Source organism: Drosophila albomicans, chromosome 3, assembly GCF_009650485.2.
Source record: "Drosophila albomicans strain 15112-1751.03 chromosome 3, ASM965048v2, whole genome shotgun sequence".
Lineage (NCBI taxonomy): Eukaryota > Metazoa > Arthropoda > Insecta > Diptera > Drosophilidae > Drosophila > Drosophila albomicans.
In genome coordinates this window covers 52,377,477-52,394,404 of record NC_047629.2, presented here as the reverse complement: position 1 = coordinate 52,394,404, position 16,928 = coordinate 52,377,477, and the positions used below count along the sequence as shown (strand labels likewise).

At 35.4% G+C, this 16,928-nt stretch overlaps 2 protein-coding genes across 6 annotated transcripts in view; one reads left to right on the top strand and one right to left on the bottom strand.

Moving 5' to 3' along the window:
- The window catches only part of LOC117568590 (angiopoietin-related protein 1-like), a 38,069-nt gene extending 26,644 nt beyond the window's left edge, over positions 1-11,425 (top strand). Inside the window, exons 1-3 of one of the 5 annotated variants that reach the window (XM_034249327.2) lie at positions 6,728-6,848; positions 10,028-11,124; positions 11,197-11,423. In XM_034249327.2, coding sequence (XP_034105218.1) covers positions 6,771-6,848; positions 10,028-11,124; positions 11,197-11,296 — 1,275 coding nt within the window. In that variant the 5' untranslated portion in view covers positions 6,728-6,770 and the 3' untranslated portion in view covers positions 11,297-11,423. Of the gene's footprint in view, positions 1-6,723; positions 6,849-6,914; positions 7,369-7,425; positions 7,660-9,885; positions 9,962-10,027; positions 11,125-11,196 lie in introns of those variants that run through there. The other 4 variants (XM_052005891.1, XM_034249326.2, XM_052005890.1 and 1 more) reach the window with 4 other exon arrangements.
- A 1,259-nt stretch (positions 11,426-12,684) lies between these two features.
- On the bottom strand, positions 12,685-13,977 carry LOC117571089 (uncharacterized). The gene is made up of 2 exons (XM_034253073.2): positions 13,792-13,977; positions 12,685-13,712 (listed from the first exon to the last, which is right to left on the bottom strand). Exons 1-2 carry the CDS (start codon positions 13,922-13,924, stop codon positions 12,904-12,906), a joined length of 942 nt encoding a protein of 313 aa, XP_034108964.1. The 5' UTR covers positions 13,925-13,977; the 3' UTR covers positions 12,685-12,903.
- Between the last annotated feature and the right edge of the window lie 2,951 nt (positions 13,978-16,928).

Genomic DNA, 16,928 nt, shown 5'->3' with positions numbered 1-16,928 from the left:
GGTTGATAACTTTGAGATTTGTTATATTTGCTTCATCATGCCACAAACGAGCCACAGTCGAAGTCGCAGTCGCAGCCTAGACTACAAGCCACAAGATCATCATTATCATCATGATCATGCTGATCGAAATGATCATTTCAAACTCACACACACACAGACAGACAGACATTAAAAAGCAAGTTTCTCAGGTGTTTAAAAGCGTTTAAAAAGAAAACCGACGCAGTCGCAACACAACAATAAACGCAGTTGGCGTCGCAGCCAAGTTAAAAATACACGTACTTTTTATACCCGTTACTTATAGGGTAGAAAGGGTATTATAACTTTGTGCTGGCATGCATGTAATAGGCAGAAGGTATAAAGTATATATATTTTTGATCAGCGTCAACAGACGAGACGATCTTGCCATGTCCGTCTGTCTGTCTGTCCGTCTGTCTGTCTGTCCGTCTGTATAAACCTCTTTATCTTAGATACTATAATAGCTAACGATATACTTTTTTTATGACAGCATTTCTTATGTTTTCACGCAGTTCAAGTTTGTTTTAAATTTTTGCCACGCCCACTTCCGCCTCCGCAAATCGACAAAAATCGAATAACAAGCGTAATTTTGAAGCTGGAGTTGCGAATTTTGGTACACATAATAAAAACTATACTGTTTAAGATTCTTGAAAATTTGGTTGCGATCACATAAAAAATGTAGAAGTTATTTGAGAAATTATTTTGTATGGAGAAAACGCTTACTTTCTACGGGTCTTAGTAGCTTTGGCTGACAATATAGTATATTTTGCCCTCTATGTCATATTTTGAATGTAATACTATACAAATATACAAAATGTAATATTTGGTATATTTTCGGTATTTTGGCACTATATTAATTTAGTTTATTTTTATATATCTAGTATATTCATGTTGTATTTATATACAAGTTGGTATATTTTTAGTATTTTTGCGGTATAATATTTTGGTATATTTTAAAATTAATACCGCACTATTTTGCCTTTATTCACAATGTATATAAATATTACAATTATAACCATTTATATATTTTTGTGGTATATTAATTTGGTATATTTTAAAATGAATACCGTACTATTTTGCATTTATTCACAATATAGTACATAAATATTACAAAAATTAACCATTTATATATTTTTGCGGTATATTAATTTGGTATATTTTAAAAGAAATACCGCACTATTTTGCTTTTAATCAAAATGTGTAGCAGGTATTTCAAAGTCGAGCACACTCGACAGTAGCTTTCATACTTTTTGCCTTTAACTTTGCCTTTTGCCAAGAGCCAGTTAAAGCCATGATCATGATCTCGACAGTTTTGCCGTGGCAAGCCATGAAAATGGGACAGACAGACGCGCTACGTGAAGGTTGCCACAAACAACGAATGAACCAACGAACGAACGAACGTTGTGTGGAGATTTACTTAACGAAATCAAGAGGAAGCGCGTAGGATCCGACTGTTAACCTAGCTGTCATACAGCATTGATTGCCAAGAGGGGCAAGGGGGAAGGGGGCAAGCAGCATGTGGAATGTGTTGGGTTGATTGCTTGTTGTGTGTGCCCAAGAGCAAGGGCGGTGCAATGGCGAGGGCGGTACACACACACACACAAACACACACACTCACAATAACGAGACTGTGTTTGGGCCAACTCTGCATGACTCAGCGCTATTCTTACCCCATCCTTTGACTGTTAACGATGCCTGAGAGAGTCAGAGTAACGTTTTGTGTTCTGCTTCGACGTCGACTGCTTGATTTTCGGGTCTATAGCCAAATGTTAAGTGCCTGTTTTGATTGGTTTTTGGGCCGAGATTATGGTCAATGATTGAGGGGCCACAACATTAGCAAATGACTCTAAAGAGAAACTGATCATTATTGCTGCTGCTGCTGCTGTCTGCTGCTGAGAATTTCTTTACTTCTGTCTTTTGATAGGTGTCTGCATTGTGTATTGAATGTTGCTTAAGTGTATGCTAAATATGCAGCTGATTAAATATTATTAAGCACGATTTCTGAAAAAGGGCTTAAACCGTTAAAAGTAACACGCAATAATTGCAGAAGTTGCATTGAGTTTAATAAAGAATTTACTTAATAACCAATTGAGACTTTCAAAAGTTTATCACTAACTTTTCTACTGAATAAAATGATTGCTCAAAGTATAATTTTTCATTTTTTCTGGAATAGGCTTGGGTTGGATTTACTGGAATAGACTGGAATACTACGTAATGTGCTACTGAAAAGAGTTAAATAAAAATGTGTTGATATAATACGTTAGTTCCAATGGAACAACAATGTACTGGAAATAGAATAATTCTATTCCCCAAACATTGTGTTCCAGCTGAATGTTGCCTAAAATTATTTAGAGAAGTAAATATACAATAACTTTGATCTACTAAAATATGTCAAGAAAGTGTTAGAAGTATTGACAAACCTACTGGAAATATTTGATAGGGATTGGGCTGGAAAGTAAAAAATAATTTCACCATGTTAATGGAAATCAACTTTCCAAACGTCTGCTTGAAATTGAATGCTAATTAAAGATATTAATTAAAGAAACATATACATACATTTCCTATATATTTTATGGTAAAACATTCCTTGCATATACTGGAATATCCTGGAATGCTCCATAATTCGCTGGAAGTGCATTAATTTTTTACTAATCTCTGTTTCTGATATGAGCACTTTTAGAAATATTCGAAAATCTAATCGCAATTAAAATTGAATGTCAAGTAAAAGACAACAATCTAAAATTTCTGATCTAATGGAAATCGAATATAATCTTGGAAGTGCTGGAACGCTAACTGCTGGAATATTTGTTATGCTTTTCTCGTACATTTTTATACGATCATTTCTTCGAAATGTGCGCCGTAAAACAATTGGGAATACCCAATGCATGACTTGAATAGCTGTCAGCATTAGAATCGATTTAAATAAATAAATGTTCTTGTATGATCTCACGTTCCAGTCGTCGCTTTTTGCAATGTCGGTAGCAATTGAAGCTGCAGCGTAGCTAATTTAGGGTATTACGACAACCAGATGTGAATGTGTAATTTTCTTTATTCTTCTTATTTTTTGGGTGGGAAACATGTGGATAGCACCTGTTGTTGGGCATATGCAAAATTGTTTGAGGTGTTAGGCGAGGCGTCAAGAGAAAACCCTTTCGATGAATTAAGCAGATTCTGGAAATTCCGCAATATGCAAAACGTCTCAGAAGCAGATGAGACGCAAGTGCAACAGGTACTCAAAACAATGCAGCAACAATAACAACAACCGAAACGCATTAACAATGAGCTGCGAGTTTTAACACCTGTGTGCCAGAATGCACTTGCACCCAGGAGGATGAGGTAAAAATCTATACAAATATTTGACGTGAGGTGAATAGAACGAAATTTGCATTTTGTGTCGGCAAAAGAACAAAACAACAGAACAGGTAAATGCAGTTGTTGTTGTTGCAGCGGCAAGATCATTAACACATTTATGCTCGGCGGTTTTTGGCCATCTTCTAGACGACGGATTAGCAAAATGGTGCGAAAAAGAAAATCCATCAACATCAACAGCAACAAAAATGTGCGGCAACAGTTGAAAGTGGCCATGGAAAAATGCCGCCTGGAAATGCTAATGGAATGTGGAATGTTCCAGTGCTTGCTCTGGAATTTGCTTCCAGTCTAGATTGGAAGGGGACAAAATGTCAATTTGCATTCGATTCGATTGGTTTCTTTCAACTTGGCTGTTTGTTAATTGCAATTAATAGATTAAAACATTTTTTATCGGCGGTTTTTGGCCATCTTCTAGTCGGAAGATTAGCAAAATGGCGGGAAAAAGAAAATTCATCAAAGAGTTGAAAGTGGCCATGGAAAAATGACTCTTGGAAATGCTAATGGAATGTGGAATGTTCCAGTGCTTGCACTGGAATTTGCTTCCAGTCTAGATTGGAAGCGGACAAAATGTCAATTTGCATTCGATTCGATTGGTTTTAATTTGGTTCTTTCAATTTGGCTGATTGTTAATTGCAATTAATAGATTAAAACATTTATTATCGGCGGTTTTTGGCCATCTTCCAGACGGAGGATTAGCAAAGTGGCGTGAAAAAGAAAATTCATCAAAGAATTGAAAGTGGTCATGGAAAAATGCTGCCTGGAAATGCTAATGGAATGTGGAATGTTCCAGTGCCTCCGCTGGAATTTGCTTCCAGTCTAGATTGGAAGCGGACAAAATGTCAATTTGCATTCGATTCGATTGGTTTTAATTTGTTTCTTTCAATTTGGCTGATTGTTAATTGCAATTAATAGATTAAAACATTTATTATCGGCGGTTTTTGGCCATCTTCCAGACGGAGGATTGGCAAAATGATGCGAAAAAGGAAATCCATCAACATCAACATCAACTGCGGCAACAGTTGAAAGTGGCCATGGAAACATGCCGCCTGGAAATGCTAATGGAATGTGGAATGTTCCAGTGCCTGCGCTGGAATTTGCTTCCAGTCTAGATTGGAAGGGGGCACGTTCGAGTGACAAAATGTCAATTTGCATTCATTTCGATTGGTTTCGATTGGCAGCGATTTGGTTCTTTCAATTTGGCTGCTTGTTAATTGCAATTGCTTTGGCTTTGGCTTCAGCTCTGGAGCTGGAACCTCCACTTGGCCTGGCTACAATCACTGCAAACAGCTAGCAAACAGCTAGATCTACGTTCAAGCTCAAGAACACACCTTAAACTTTTTTGGCCCGCTTTTGTGTATTGTTTACCTTTTAAGTTGGCTGCTGATTGGAGTTGTCGTTGTTGTTGTGGTTGCTGTCATTGTTGTTGTGGTTGTTGTTGTTATTGTAATTGGATTTCTAAAAGCCAGGCCAACTGGCAAGCTGGCAAGCTGGCAGCAACAAGTTCAGCTCATAATGTCCCAGCATCCAGTTGTCGCCTTTGCTTCCAGTTCAATGTCAATTTCGATTCGTCATCCGCAGCTGCGTTGATTTCTCAAGCGACCTCTCCAATCCCCAGCTCGAGTTCCACTCTCTGCTTCTTGTTTGTTTTGTTGTTGTCCATTTTTTTTTCTGTACGTTTTTTTGTTGTTTTTTGTTTTCTTTGTAGCCGCTTTTATGGTCATGTTAACTTTGGACTTGGCTTTTAACACAGGACCACCGTCGTTGACCATTGCCTTGATCTCCCCTTGCTCACCGTCCCGCCCCTGACTCTGCCTGCATCTGAGTTCATTCTACTGTAATTTATTGATATGCTCCAATGTCTGTCTGTGTGTGTGTGTGAGTGTGAGTGTGTGGGCCGCCTAGCTCCACTGTGCAGCTGCTGCTGCGACAGCGACTGCGATTGCGTCTGGCAATGGCATCATTGAACGCCCACACACGCCATAAAGACTCACCACTGAGAGTAATCTTCCAGGTTTATTCTTGCCACAACTTGCAGCTGATATTCCGCCTGGGGCGGAGACGTATGCAAATAGCTAAGCTTGTAGAACAGTTAGTTAACACACCTGTTGCACTAACTATTGTGTGTGTAGCATATGGTTAGAGTATAAAAAACATTTCGAGTAGGTTTACCAAACACCTGTTACGGGTTGTAAACTTAATTTTATTTTCAGTTTATGTAAAACAACAGAAATTTACAATTTACGATTAACACTTTCAAATTTGGGTTTAAATGCTTCAAATTTGGTACCGAAATTTCTTTAAATTTAATTAATATACTAATTTAAAATCATTATAACATTCATCATTGCTTTTATGGTTATTATAAGAATATTTATAAATACATAACAAAACAAGTAAGAAAACGCGAAGCGTGAAATGGCTGCTATTCATTTTAAATAAAAGCAAAACGGTATTATTCGGAATACCAAATAAATATACCACAAAATTACTAAAAATACACCAAATGTTATTTTACAGTACAGTACTACATTCAAAATATACGATAGAGTGCAAAATATACTAGATTATCATAAAAAACAAGTAAGAAAGCTACAGTCGAGTGTGCTCGACTGTGAGATACCCGCTACCCATTTTGAATAAAAGCAAAATATTCCGGTATTATATTCAAAATATACCGAAAATACTACAAAAATTCTAAAAATATACTAAACCATAGACGACAGAATATACCGGATTGTCTGCCAAAGCAACTCAGACCCCCAGTAAGTAGGCGTTTTTGCCCATATAAAAGTATTTATTTAATACCTTCCACAATTTCTTCTGATCGCAATCAAATTTTCAGGACTCATAAAAAGTATGTTATAGTTATTATTGTAAACAATATACAGTTCTAGCCAGCTCTAAAATTACGGGGCGGAAGTGGGCGTGGCAAAAATTTGAAACAAACTTGATCTGCGTGCAAACATAAATGCTGTCGAAAAAAAATTAGAGCTCTAAAAGCATATATGCTTTTCCAATAAATATATGTAAAGCTACTTTTAAGAGAGATTTGAATATACTCGTATTATATTTGGAATGCCTGAAGGAAAGAGGTGAGATTGTATCAACAAGAGATTGTCAACAATTTGGTATATTTATAATTAATTTATTATTCATTCTGGCGACTTAAATAATATCAACAACAATATAAACATATAATGTAGTATTGTTCTTTATCACTATTTCATAATTTCATCTTTCGACCTCTCTTCCGTTAAGAACGTTGGAGCGTAATCTAAATTGCTTGCATACATAGATCCGAATTTCAGAGCTAAGCTCTTCATCGACTCAAACGAAATATTTAGTTTCAGATTCATCTTTGTTTTAATCCGATCGAGACATTCGAAATGGGTAGAATAAAAATAAACGTAGTTTTATTAATAATCCTCAAACTATTCTTGGTGGGCACAACAACAGGAGAAGAGGTGAATATTTACATATGTGTATACAGTTAAAAAAGTGTTTAATGTTTTGTATTTTCTTCCTATCAGACATGCGAGAACGACCGAGAAATGGAAAAACTGTGCGGCGGTCATACCTATAAAAGTGTGAAGCCTTTGCTAGACTACTTTAAGCAAGTTCGTAATGAGTTAGACCAAAGTGAAAGTAAGGAAAAGCATATAAGTGAAATAAATGTTGATCTTATGATCAAGTATCATGAAATTGTAGCAATTCATGAAAAGCTCATGAAGGAGGCATTTCAATTAGATGAGTATAAAAACAAAATAATAAGAAAAGAAAACAATCTGCAATTGTGTCAAAGTAAAGTTGATAAATTAGAATCTGAGATTAATTCACAACAAACAACTATAAACCAATTAACACTACATTTATTAGATAAATCTAACAATTTGGAAATATGTGAGGTTCAATTAAAAAAACTGAATTCTAGTGTTATTAAAAAAGATGAGAAAATTTCTGAATACTCTGCAACAATTCAAAACATCACAGAAAATCAGAAAACAATTAGTTTGAAATTAGAAAAGAAAGATAAAGACATTGAAATATGCCATGCAGAAATTATTAAATTAAATAGGACATCAGATTGTAATAATATTCCTTCAAGTTGTCTCCCTTTCGGAGAACATCCTGGTGTGCATGAAATTGAAGTTTCTGGTGTTGGTTCCTTTGATGTTCTATGCGATAGTCAGTTAGCTGGGCCTGGTTGGATAGTAATACAACAACGAATTGGTGGAAAAGAGAACTTTCGCAGGGATTGGGCCACATATCGCAAAGGTTTCGGTTCTTTGGATAGTGACTTTTTCCTAGGATTAGAAAAGATGTATCGACTAACGAGTCAGCAGCAATACGAACTCTACATACATTTGGTTGTCGAAGATGGCAGCATCTTCTACGCTCGATATGATGACTTCAAAATATCTGATGAAGACAATGGATACGCACTAAGCTTGGGTAAATTCAAGGGAAATATCAGGGATGCGATGAGAATCCACGAAAACATGAAATTCACAACATTCGATCGGGATAATGATGACCTTTCTTATGATAATTGTGCTGTTTGGTTTAATAGTGGCTGGTGGTACAAGGATTGTTGTCATTGGTAAATATTTCAAATTGTTATTTTTGATGTATTAGTATACATGTTAAATAATTTTTTCCTATGCAGTATCTTAAATGGATTATACGGCAGGAATCTATATTGGTATGCTGAAACAAACAATTTACTCAAAGAAGCTAAGATGCTTATTCGTCCCAAAGAAGACAAAAATAAGTGAAAAACTGAAAATTGGAAATCGGAATCCTTTTTTTACGATTTAAATCGCACTAAATATATTTGATATACAGATTTACATTAGAATATACTAACAAAAGAGATAAGATTATATTGATATTGTTGTAATGTAAGACATTTCAAAACAATTTCAATTGTAGTTAAGTAAGCATTACATCTTCTGATACTCTTCTACTCTTTACTTTCGGCAGAGTTGCAATTTACAAATTTCTCGCTTTACAAATTAACCTTAAAAAAGAGTAAATCACTTTTATTTCCCAATTTTTTATTTACTAAAGTCGAAGATAAGAATGCTTTATAATTATTCTGTTTCATATAATTCTTCAAAATATATCAAAAGTTTAAATCTTAAGTTGGCTTTAAAAGTGCTGACATTCTTCAATTTCTTTACTTTAATGTACAAATAATATCAAAAAAAAAAAACGATTCTTCAAATGCTTTTCTTTAATTAAAAAATAATATCTTAAAAATCAACATATTCTTTTTCATTTTAACATAGTTCAATATCATTCGTTACAATTAGAAAGCAAAAGTTTAACAAATTTGTGGATAAAAATAGCAACAAGTAAGAAAGCTACAGATACCCGCTACCCATTTTGAATAAATGCAAAATATTGCGGTTTTTTTTTCAAAATATACCGAAAATACTACAAAAATTCTAAAAACATACCGAACGGTTCATTTGTTAGATCGATATAGTACCACATTCAAAATATACCATAGACGACACAATATACCAGATTGTTGGCCAAAGCAACTGAGACCCCTACTAAGTAGGCGTTTTTGCCCATATAAAAGTATTTCTTTTAATATCTTCCACAATTTTATTTGATCGCAATCAATTTTTCATGACTCATAATTAGTATGTTATAGTTATTATTGTATACAATATAGCTCTAGCCTTAAAATTACGCTTGTTATTCGATTTTTTTGATTTGCGGGGCGGAAGTGGGCGTGGCAAAAATTTGAAACAAACTTGATCTGCGTGCAAACATAACAAATGCTGTCGAAAAATTATAGCTCTATCTCTTATAGTCTCTGAGATCCAATGTTTCATACGGACTGACAGATGGACAGACAGGCAGACCAGCAGACGGACAGACGGACATGGCTAGATTGTCTCGACGTTGATGCGGATCAAGTATATGTATATATACTTTATACATACATTTCCTGCTGGCACAAATTTATAATACCCTTCTACCCTATGGGTAGCGGGTATAAAAATTATCTAGTGATCAACTGAGAAACTCAAATCCAAAATGTAATTATAAGATTTGGGTATAATTGATATAGTGCACTATATGCTTTTCCAATAAATATATGAATAGCTACTTTTAAGAGAGATTTGAATATATTTGGAATGCCTGAAGGAAAGAGGTGAGATTCTATTGTATGTATGTCGTTTCATCTTTAGGTGATCAATAATCTGGTATATTTATTATTAATTTTGTATTCATTCTGTCGACTTAAATAATATCAAGAACAATATAAACGTATAATGTAATATTGTTCCTTATCACTGTTACACAATCTCATCTTTCGACCTCTCTTACGTTAAGAACGTTGGAGCTTAATCTAAATAGTTTGCAGTACGTATTTGTTTTATATATACATAATGCAATTCAGAGCTGAGCTCTTCATCGATTCAAACGAAAAATTTAATTTCAGTTTCATCTTTGTTTTAATCCGATCGAGACATTCGAAATGGGTAGAATAAAAATAAACGTAATTTTATTAATGATCCTCAAACTATTCTTGGTGGGCACAACAACAGGAGAAGAGGTGAATATTGACATATGTGTATACAGTTAAGAAAGTGCTTAATGTTTGTTATTTTCTTCCTATCAGACGTACGAGAACGACCGACAAATAGATGAACTGTGCAGCAGTTATACCTATAAAAGTGTGAAGCCTTTGCTAGACTACTTTAGGCAAGTTCGGAATGAGTTAGACCAAAGTGAAATTAAGGAAAAGCATACAAGTGAAATAAATGCTGATCTTATGATCAAGTATCATGAAATTGTAGGAATTCATGAAAAGCTCATGAAGGAGGCATTTCAATTAGATGAGTATAAAAACCAAATAATAAGAAAAGAAAACGATTTGCAATTGTGTCAAAGTAAAGTTGATAAATTAGAATCTGAGATTAATTCACAACAAACAACTATAAACCTTAATTGGTTTCATTGTTTACATTTATCAGATAAATCTAACAAATTGGAAATATGTGAGGATCAATTAAAAAAGCTGAATTCTAGTGTTATTGAAAAAGATGAGAAAATTTCAGGATACTCTGCAACAATTCAAAACATCACAGAACATCAGAAAACAATTAGTTTGAAATTAGAAGAAAGACAAACCATGTTATTTAAAAAAGATAAAGACATTGAAATATGTCATGCAGAAATTATTAAATTAAATAGGTCATATCTTAATAAAATGAATTCTTCAAGTTGTCTCCCTTTCGAAGAATATCCTGGTGTGCATGAAATTAAAGTTTCTGGTGTTGGTTCCTTTGATGTTCTATGCGATAGTCAGTTAGCTGGGCCTGGTTGGATAGTAATACAGCAGCGAATTGGTGGAAAAGAAAACTTTACCAGGGATTGGGCCACATATCGCAAAGGTTTCGGTTCAATGGATAGTGACTTTTTCCTAGGATTAGAAAAGATGTATCGACTAACGAGCTTGCAGCAATACGAACTCTACATACATTTGGTTACCTTAAGTGGCAGCATCTTCTACGCTCGATACGATGACTTCAAAATATCTGATGAAGACAATGGATATGCACTAAGCTTGGGTACATTCAGGGGAAATATTGAGAATACGATGAGAGACAGCGATAAGATGAAATTCACAACATTCGATCGGGATAATGACGCTTCTTCTGATAATTGTGCAGTTTGGTTTAATAGTGGTTGGTGGTACAACAACTGTTTTAAATGGTAAATACTCGTATTTAAAATTGTTATTTTTTATGTATTAGTATACATGTTAAATAATTTTTTGCTATGCAGTAACTTAAATGGATTATACGGCAAGGATCTAGTTTGGTGGAGTGAAACAGCAAATTATCTCAAAGAAGCTAAGATGCTTATTCGTCCCAAAGATGAATAAAATAAGTGAACAACAGAAAATTCGAAATCAGAATCCATTTTTACGATTTAAATCGTACTAAGTATTATATATTTGATAAACAGATTTACATTAGAATGTACCAACGAAAGAGTAATCTCATCTCCCATATTGATATTGTTGTAATGTATGACATTTAAAAACAAATTAAATTTTTTAAATTTGCTGATCAAGAATATATATACTTTATAGGGTCGGAGATGTCTCCTTCTACCTGTTACATACATTTCCTTCCGGCACAAAGTTATAATACTTTTCTACCCTATAAACGTGGGTATTTAGTAATACTATTTCATACATGTGTGTATTTTATCAATAATTATTATTAACATGAACTTTTACTAGAACTCCATCACTATATTCTATTAATATGAAGACACCAATTTTAAATTAAATTAAATTCCTATAAATTTAAATACATAGTTGAATTTAAAAAAGTTCCCAAAATAAAAAATCTTTTTAAACCTGTCTTAACATAATTATCAATTCCTAAGATTCGAGATAAAAGTGAAACATTTGCTAGTTTTACATCTGAATCTCTAACAGATGCTACATATTCTTAAATCTAGATCATACACTTGTTAAACAAGTTTTCGGATGTTCAAATTAACAATTAACCCATTCCCTTCAGTCATTTTAGGGTCAAGGGATTACAACTACAAAAGGTAAGTTGATTTCTATCTTGAAGGGTTGATGAGTCAAACTGCGGATCAACAGGCAAGTGAAACATCAACTGCTCGTAAACAGCCCTTAAGACACTGAGTGCTCATTTGATTACCTTTAGGAATTTATCTGATTTTGGAATAAAGTTTCAATAATTGTAAAAATTACTTTGCATTTTGAAATAAAGTTTCTAAGTTACAATTAATCTTTACATCTGTACAGAAATCATTTATTTAAAAAAGTATAAATTGTTTCTAAGTTCATAGTACTTAATGAGAATCAGATCAATTTAGAAGGAGCTCATTCGTCATACGATCTGACTTTAGAAAAGTTTTAGTAATTGTAAATTACTTTGGAAAAATAGTTTCAACCAATCATAACAGATTACTTCGGACAACTTGATTACCCTCGTTTTAGTAATTTAAAATAACTTGTAAACAAGGTTCAAAATCTGCAAAGAGAAAGATTATATCCCCAGTACACAATTGTCATCTTTCGAAATTAAGAACTTAATCTGATTTTTAATTTGATTTTTTTTATTTTTGAAAATATAATAATCAATCTTTCCATTTTTTATAAGCATTAAAACTCTTTAAATACTAAGAACTATTTTGACCAACTCAAAGTATTAATTTTATTTTTATTATTATTTTTAAACTAAAGTTTATTAACGCCAAACTGGACAGTTTCAATAAAAATTTAAATGTACATTACAAATACAATTAATACGATGTAAACATAAGCATATGAGTATTGTCCAGATTTCAATAGACCTCACACCACTGTACAGTCGTAAGCATGCGCATTTATTGGGTTAATAACTCGTGTCAATCTCTCTCTCTCTCTCTCTAGTTCTCTCTGAAGGTTGCTCTCTCAATTGAATGGGAAGCTGGCTCAGCTGGAATTGGAATCGTGGAATCGGCGACTCAATTCCAATTTGTGGCGGAGCTCGAGCTGGAGTCGACTTGTTCAGCCTGGTCCAAGGCCATCTGCTGTTGGTTCAACAACATTTGTGATGGCTGCGGCGACTCCTGTGCCGCTTGTTGCTGCTGCTGTTGTTGTTGCAGTTGCATGGGAGGCTGTTGCATCGTATGCAACAACACTTCGCCCACCTTGGCGCGAAAGCTGACGTTTTGCAGTGGCGACATCTGCTTCATCATGGGCAGAATACTCACTAGGAAATTGTAATCCGCGTCGCCCACGTGCAACACGTTCTTGCAACGCGCCAAATCCTGGCTCGTCGACTGCATCAGCTGCTGCTCCTCCCGCTTTAAATCCTCGAGGAAATTAACCTGCTCATCCACACGCTTGGCACACTGACAACTGCTCGCCGCTGCCGCCGCAATCGCCGTGCCCGCTGGCAGGGGGCAAGAGGAACTCATTACGGGCGCCTCCGATTGCTGCTCCTCGGCTGCAGCGCTGGCCAGTGAAATGTTGTGCGAGAGACGACGCATTGCTTGCGGTGTTACCGCACTTTGGAATTCTTGCATGAGTGCATCGTTGTCCGTCTCCATTTCATCGGGTTCCGCTTTGAATTGTATCGCTGTGTCGTTGACGTTCGACGCGCAATCGTCGTCGTCTTCGCGATGCCAACAGTTGTCCAAAAAGCTCATGGCTTCGGCATAGGTCCATTGAGGTGCTGGCGACGCTTGTTGTTGTTGACTGCTCTTTTGTCGATTCTGTAGCCTGCGATAACTGCAACGCAAGTTTTTCCATTTGCTGCGGCACAGTTCCACTGTGCAAGAGAGAGAAGGAGAGAGAACAAACGAAAGAGTTTCAGTTGAGGTTAGCTTGATTTTTTAGGGCTGACTCACCATTGGCATCCATTGCCTCCGCTACGCTGAGCCATTGACGCTGTGTCTCCACGCGGTTAGCGTGCTCCGAATGGTTGGCATCCCAGAGAGCGGGACGCTGCTTAACCTCGTTGATCAGCCTGCGTATGTCCATTTGCCTGCGACTTTATCACGAAACTGAAAACGCAAACGAAACGTAAACAACACCAACAATGCACTCTGTCCAAACCGGAGAGTAAGAACTCAACAAAAAGAGCGTAGCAACAACAGCAACGCCGGCGTCTCTCGCGTGCGCTCACTGTCTGTGAAACTCTCTCTCTACGAAGATGGCAAAAATAATAAACGTGGGCAGTGTTGTTGTTGTTCTGTTTTTGTCTATGCTTATTTGGAAAGGATAGTGTGAATATGTAATGTGTTTGGCGACGTGATGCGCATCCGTAGAGTAATTTTAAATTTGTTTAACAATGTGAGTGGCACGCAACTAAATTCTTTATTTAGTATTCAATTAATAGGTTGTCTACAATTTGCAACTAGTTTTGGAGTAGTTGTGAGAGTCTTCATTGTAGATACAATCGATGTTTCTTAAATTATCTAAACATCGATGGTTCTTCGGCCTCTATGATTATGATCTCTAATAAAATCAAATTCCTAATTGTTATTTTTATGTTTTAACTGAAAACATTGATTTTTCATCGATTTTTACTTTCAAAAACATCCATGATCCCAAACATCGATTGTTTTCCAGATCTACTTCAATGCTTGTTAGTGTATTTCAGCTTCGTTGTTTTGCTTTGGTGTGGTGTTTAATTTTGCTATTTAGCATTGCGTATGTATTTCAACCTCGTTTCCATTTCGCACTGAAATTAAGTACAGGGTGTCGTTGAAGTGGTACCGTTATCTCTATTATTATTTCTCTGTTTGTTTGTTTTCATTCTTGGTTTTCGTTCTCGCTCTCACTGTGTTGTTGTTGTTGTATGCGCTTTGCTGCCGTTCATTGACGTTGGCGTTGCCAATGTTTTTTTCATGCTCGTTCGCTCTCGCTCACGCTCTCGTCTCGTTCCAGACATTGAACTTGGCGCACACACCGGCAACGTCATCACGCCTAAGCGCACAGTGTCTCGCAGCTTGCATAAACATGCAAATTACCAATTCGATAGCGATTACGATTACGATTACGATTGCGACTGTCGATTACGTGGGGCGATAGTTGAAAATCGCATTTACTGCAAATATTTTGCTGCAGTGGCTGGCAAATCGTTTGCGATTGCCGGATTGCGAAAATGTTGCCCAAAATCGGCAGCTTGGCAACACATGTTGCTGGCAAGCAGCCGGTTGCCAGTTGCCGGTTGCTGCTGCAACAAGTGGACAAGCTGGAAAATATGCGACAGCAATTATCTTTGGCAAACAGACATCTAGCATATAATATATATCCATATCCATATGTGCACGACTTTCGTTTAGCATTCCGTCAACGTCTTTTGTATGTGGAACTCTGTCGGTTTTTTTTCTTCTGTTTTGTTTTTGGTTGCAGCTGCTGTCAATCTGTTGGCCGTTTTTGTGCTCCGCTTTCAAAAATTTCCATGTGTCATTTCAAAAATGCAAATATGGACATGATCTGGCAACGTCTTTCGCGATCTTCGCGTTGTCGTTGTCTTCTCTCTCTGTCTCTCTCTCTCTCTCTCTGTTGATCGTTGTTTGTCGTCCGTCAGTTCGTCAGGAACTTGAGACTGACAGCAAAGTGACATCTAAATTTCGTACAACGAAATGATTATGGAGGCATTTATGCATGCGTACCATCGATCTTGTGGATCTTGCCCCTTGGACACTGACTCTGACTGTGACTGCCGCAATTGATTTGTAGCTGCCACAAATTCCAAATCCGACTCTAGTCAATGTTTGTATTCAAATCAGTTGCGTCAACTTGTAGCTCTAAGTTTTCACTTATTTATGATCGCTTTGTTTAGTCACCAACTGTTGCAGATACCCTGTAAAGTCGTTTTTTACTTTAGTTGGCATGCTGCAAATGTTATCTAAAATTAAAAAGACTTAATTAAAAGTAATTTGTTGTCAACAATCTTGTTTTAAACCCAAGTATAGCATGCCAACAATTTTATCTAAAATTGTAGCATTATTAATTAATTAAACCCATTGCAGTTGCTGCGATTGTTGCTCGCACAACAGCAATACATGTAATTTTTTGCCCTATAGAGTTGTGATTTTATTGTAAATGGCATGTCAATTACTTAATCTCAATTGTATAATTATTATTAAAGATAATTCTTGGCAGTTGCTTTGCATTTGCTTGGCACAACAGCAATGGTTGCTGTTGCAGCAGCAATATTTGCCCTCACATGAGCTGTAAAATCATTAAAACTATAAATGACATTGCAATTATTTTATTTTAAACTATGCAAATATAAGTTAATTTCATTTTTAGCAAAATTTTTATTTAAACTGATAAATACCAGCAACTGTTGTTGTTGCAGCAGCAATATTTGCCCTCACATAAGCTGTAAAATCATTAAAACTATAAATGACATTGCAATTATTTTATTTAAACCTATGCAAATATTAGTTTATTTAATATTTTGCAAAATCTTTATTTAAACTGATAAATACCAGCAACTGTTGTTGTTGCAGCAGCAATACTTGCTCGCTCATAAGTTGGAATATCAATAAAAGTAAAAACGACATAGCAATTAATTATTTTAAAGCCATTTAAATATAAATTAATTTAATTTTATGCAAAATTTTTATTGAAACCAGCAACGGTTGCAGCTGCATCAGCAATACCTGTCGTCACATTTGCTGTAAACTCATTAAAAGTGAAAATGACACGGTTATTACTTATTTTAAAACCATTTAAATAAAGTGTAATTTAAGTTTTTGGCAAAAACTTTACTTGCACTCTAAAAATCAGCAACTGTTGCTGTTGCAACAGCTATAATTGTGAGCACATAAGTAGCAATATCAATAAAAGTAAAAGCGACTCAGCAATTAATTATTTTAAAACCATTCAAATATAATACAATTTTTAGTTCAATTCAAAAACCAGCAACTGTTGTTGTTGCAGCAGCAATACTTGCCCACATAAAAGGAGTAAAGTCTTTATAAGTGAAAATGTTTGATTTTTTATTTCATTTAAAACTATATCAAAA

Coding starts and splice junctions, on each gene's coding strand:
- LOC117571089 (XM_034253073.2), bottom strand. CDS start 13,924: ATGGACATACGCAGGCTGATCAACGAGGTTAAGCAGCGTCCCGCTCTC. Junction 13,713..13,791: donor GGAGGCAATGGATGCCAATG/GTGAGTCAGCCC, acceptor TCTCTTGCACAG/TGGAACTGTGCCGCAGCAAA.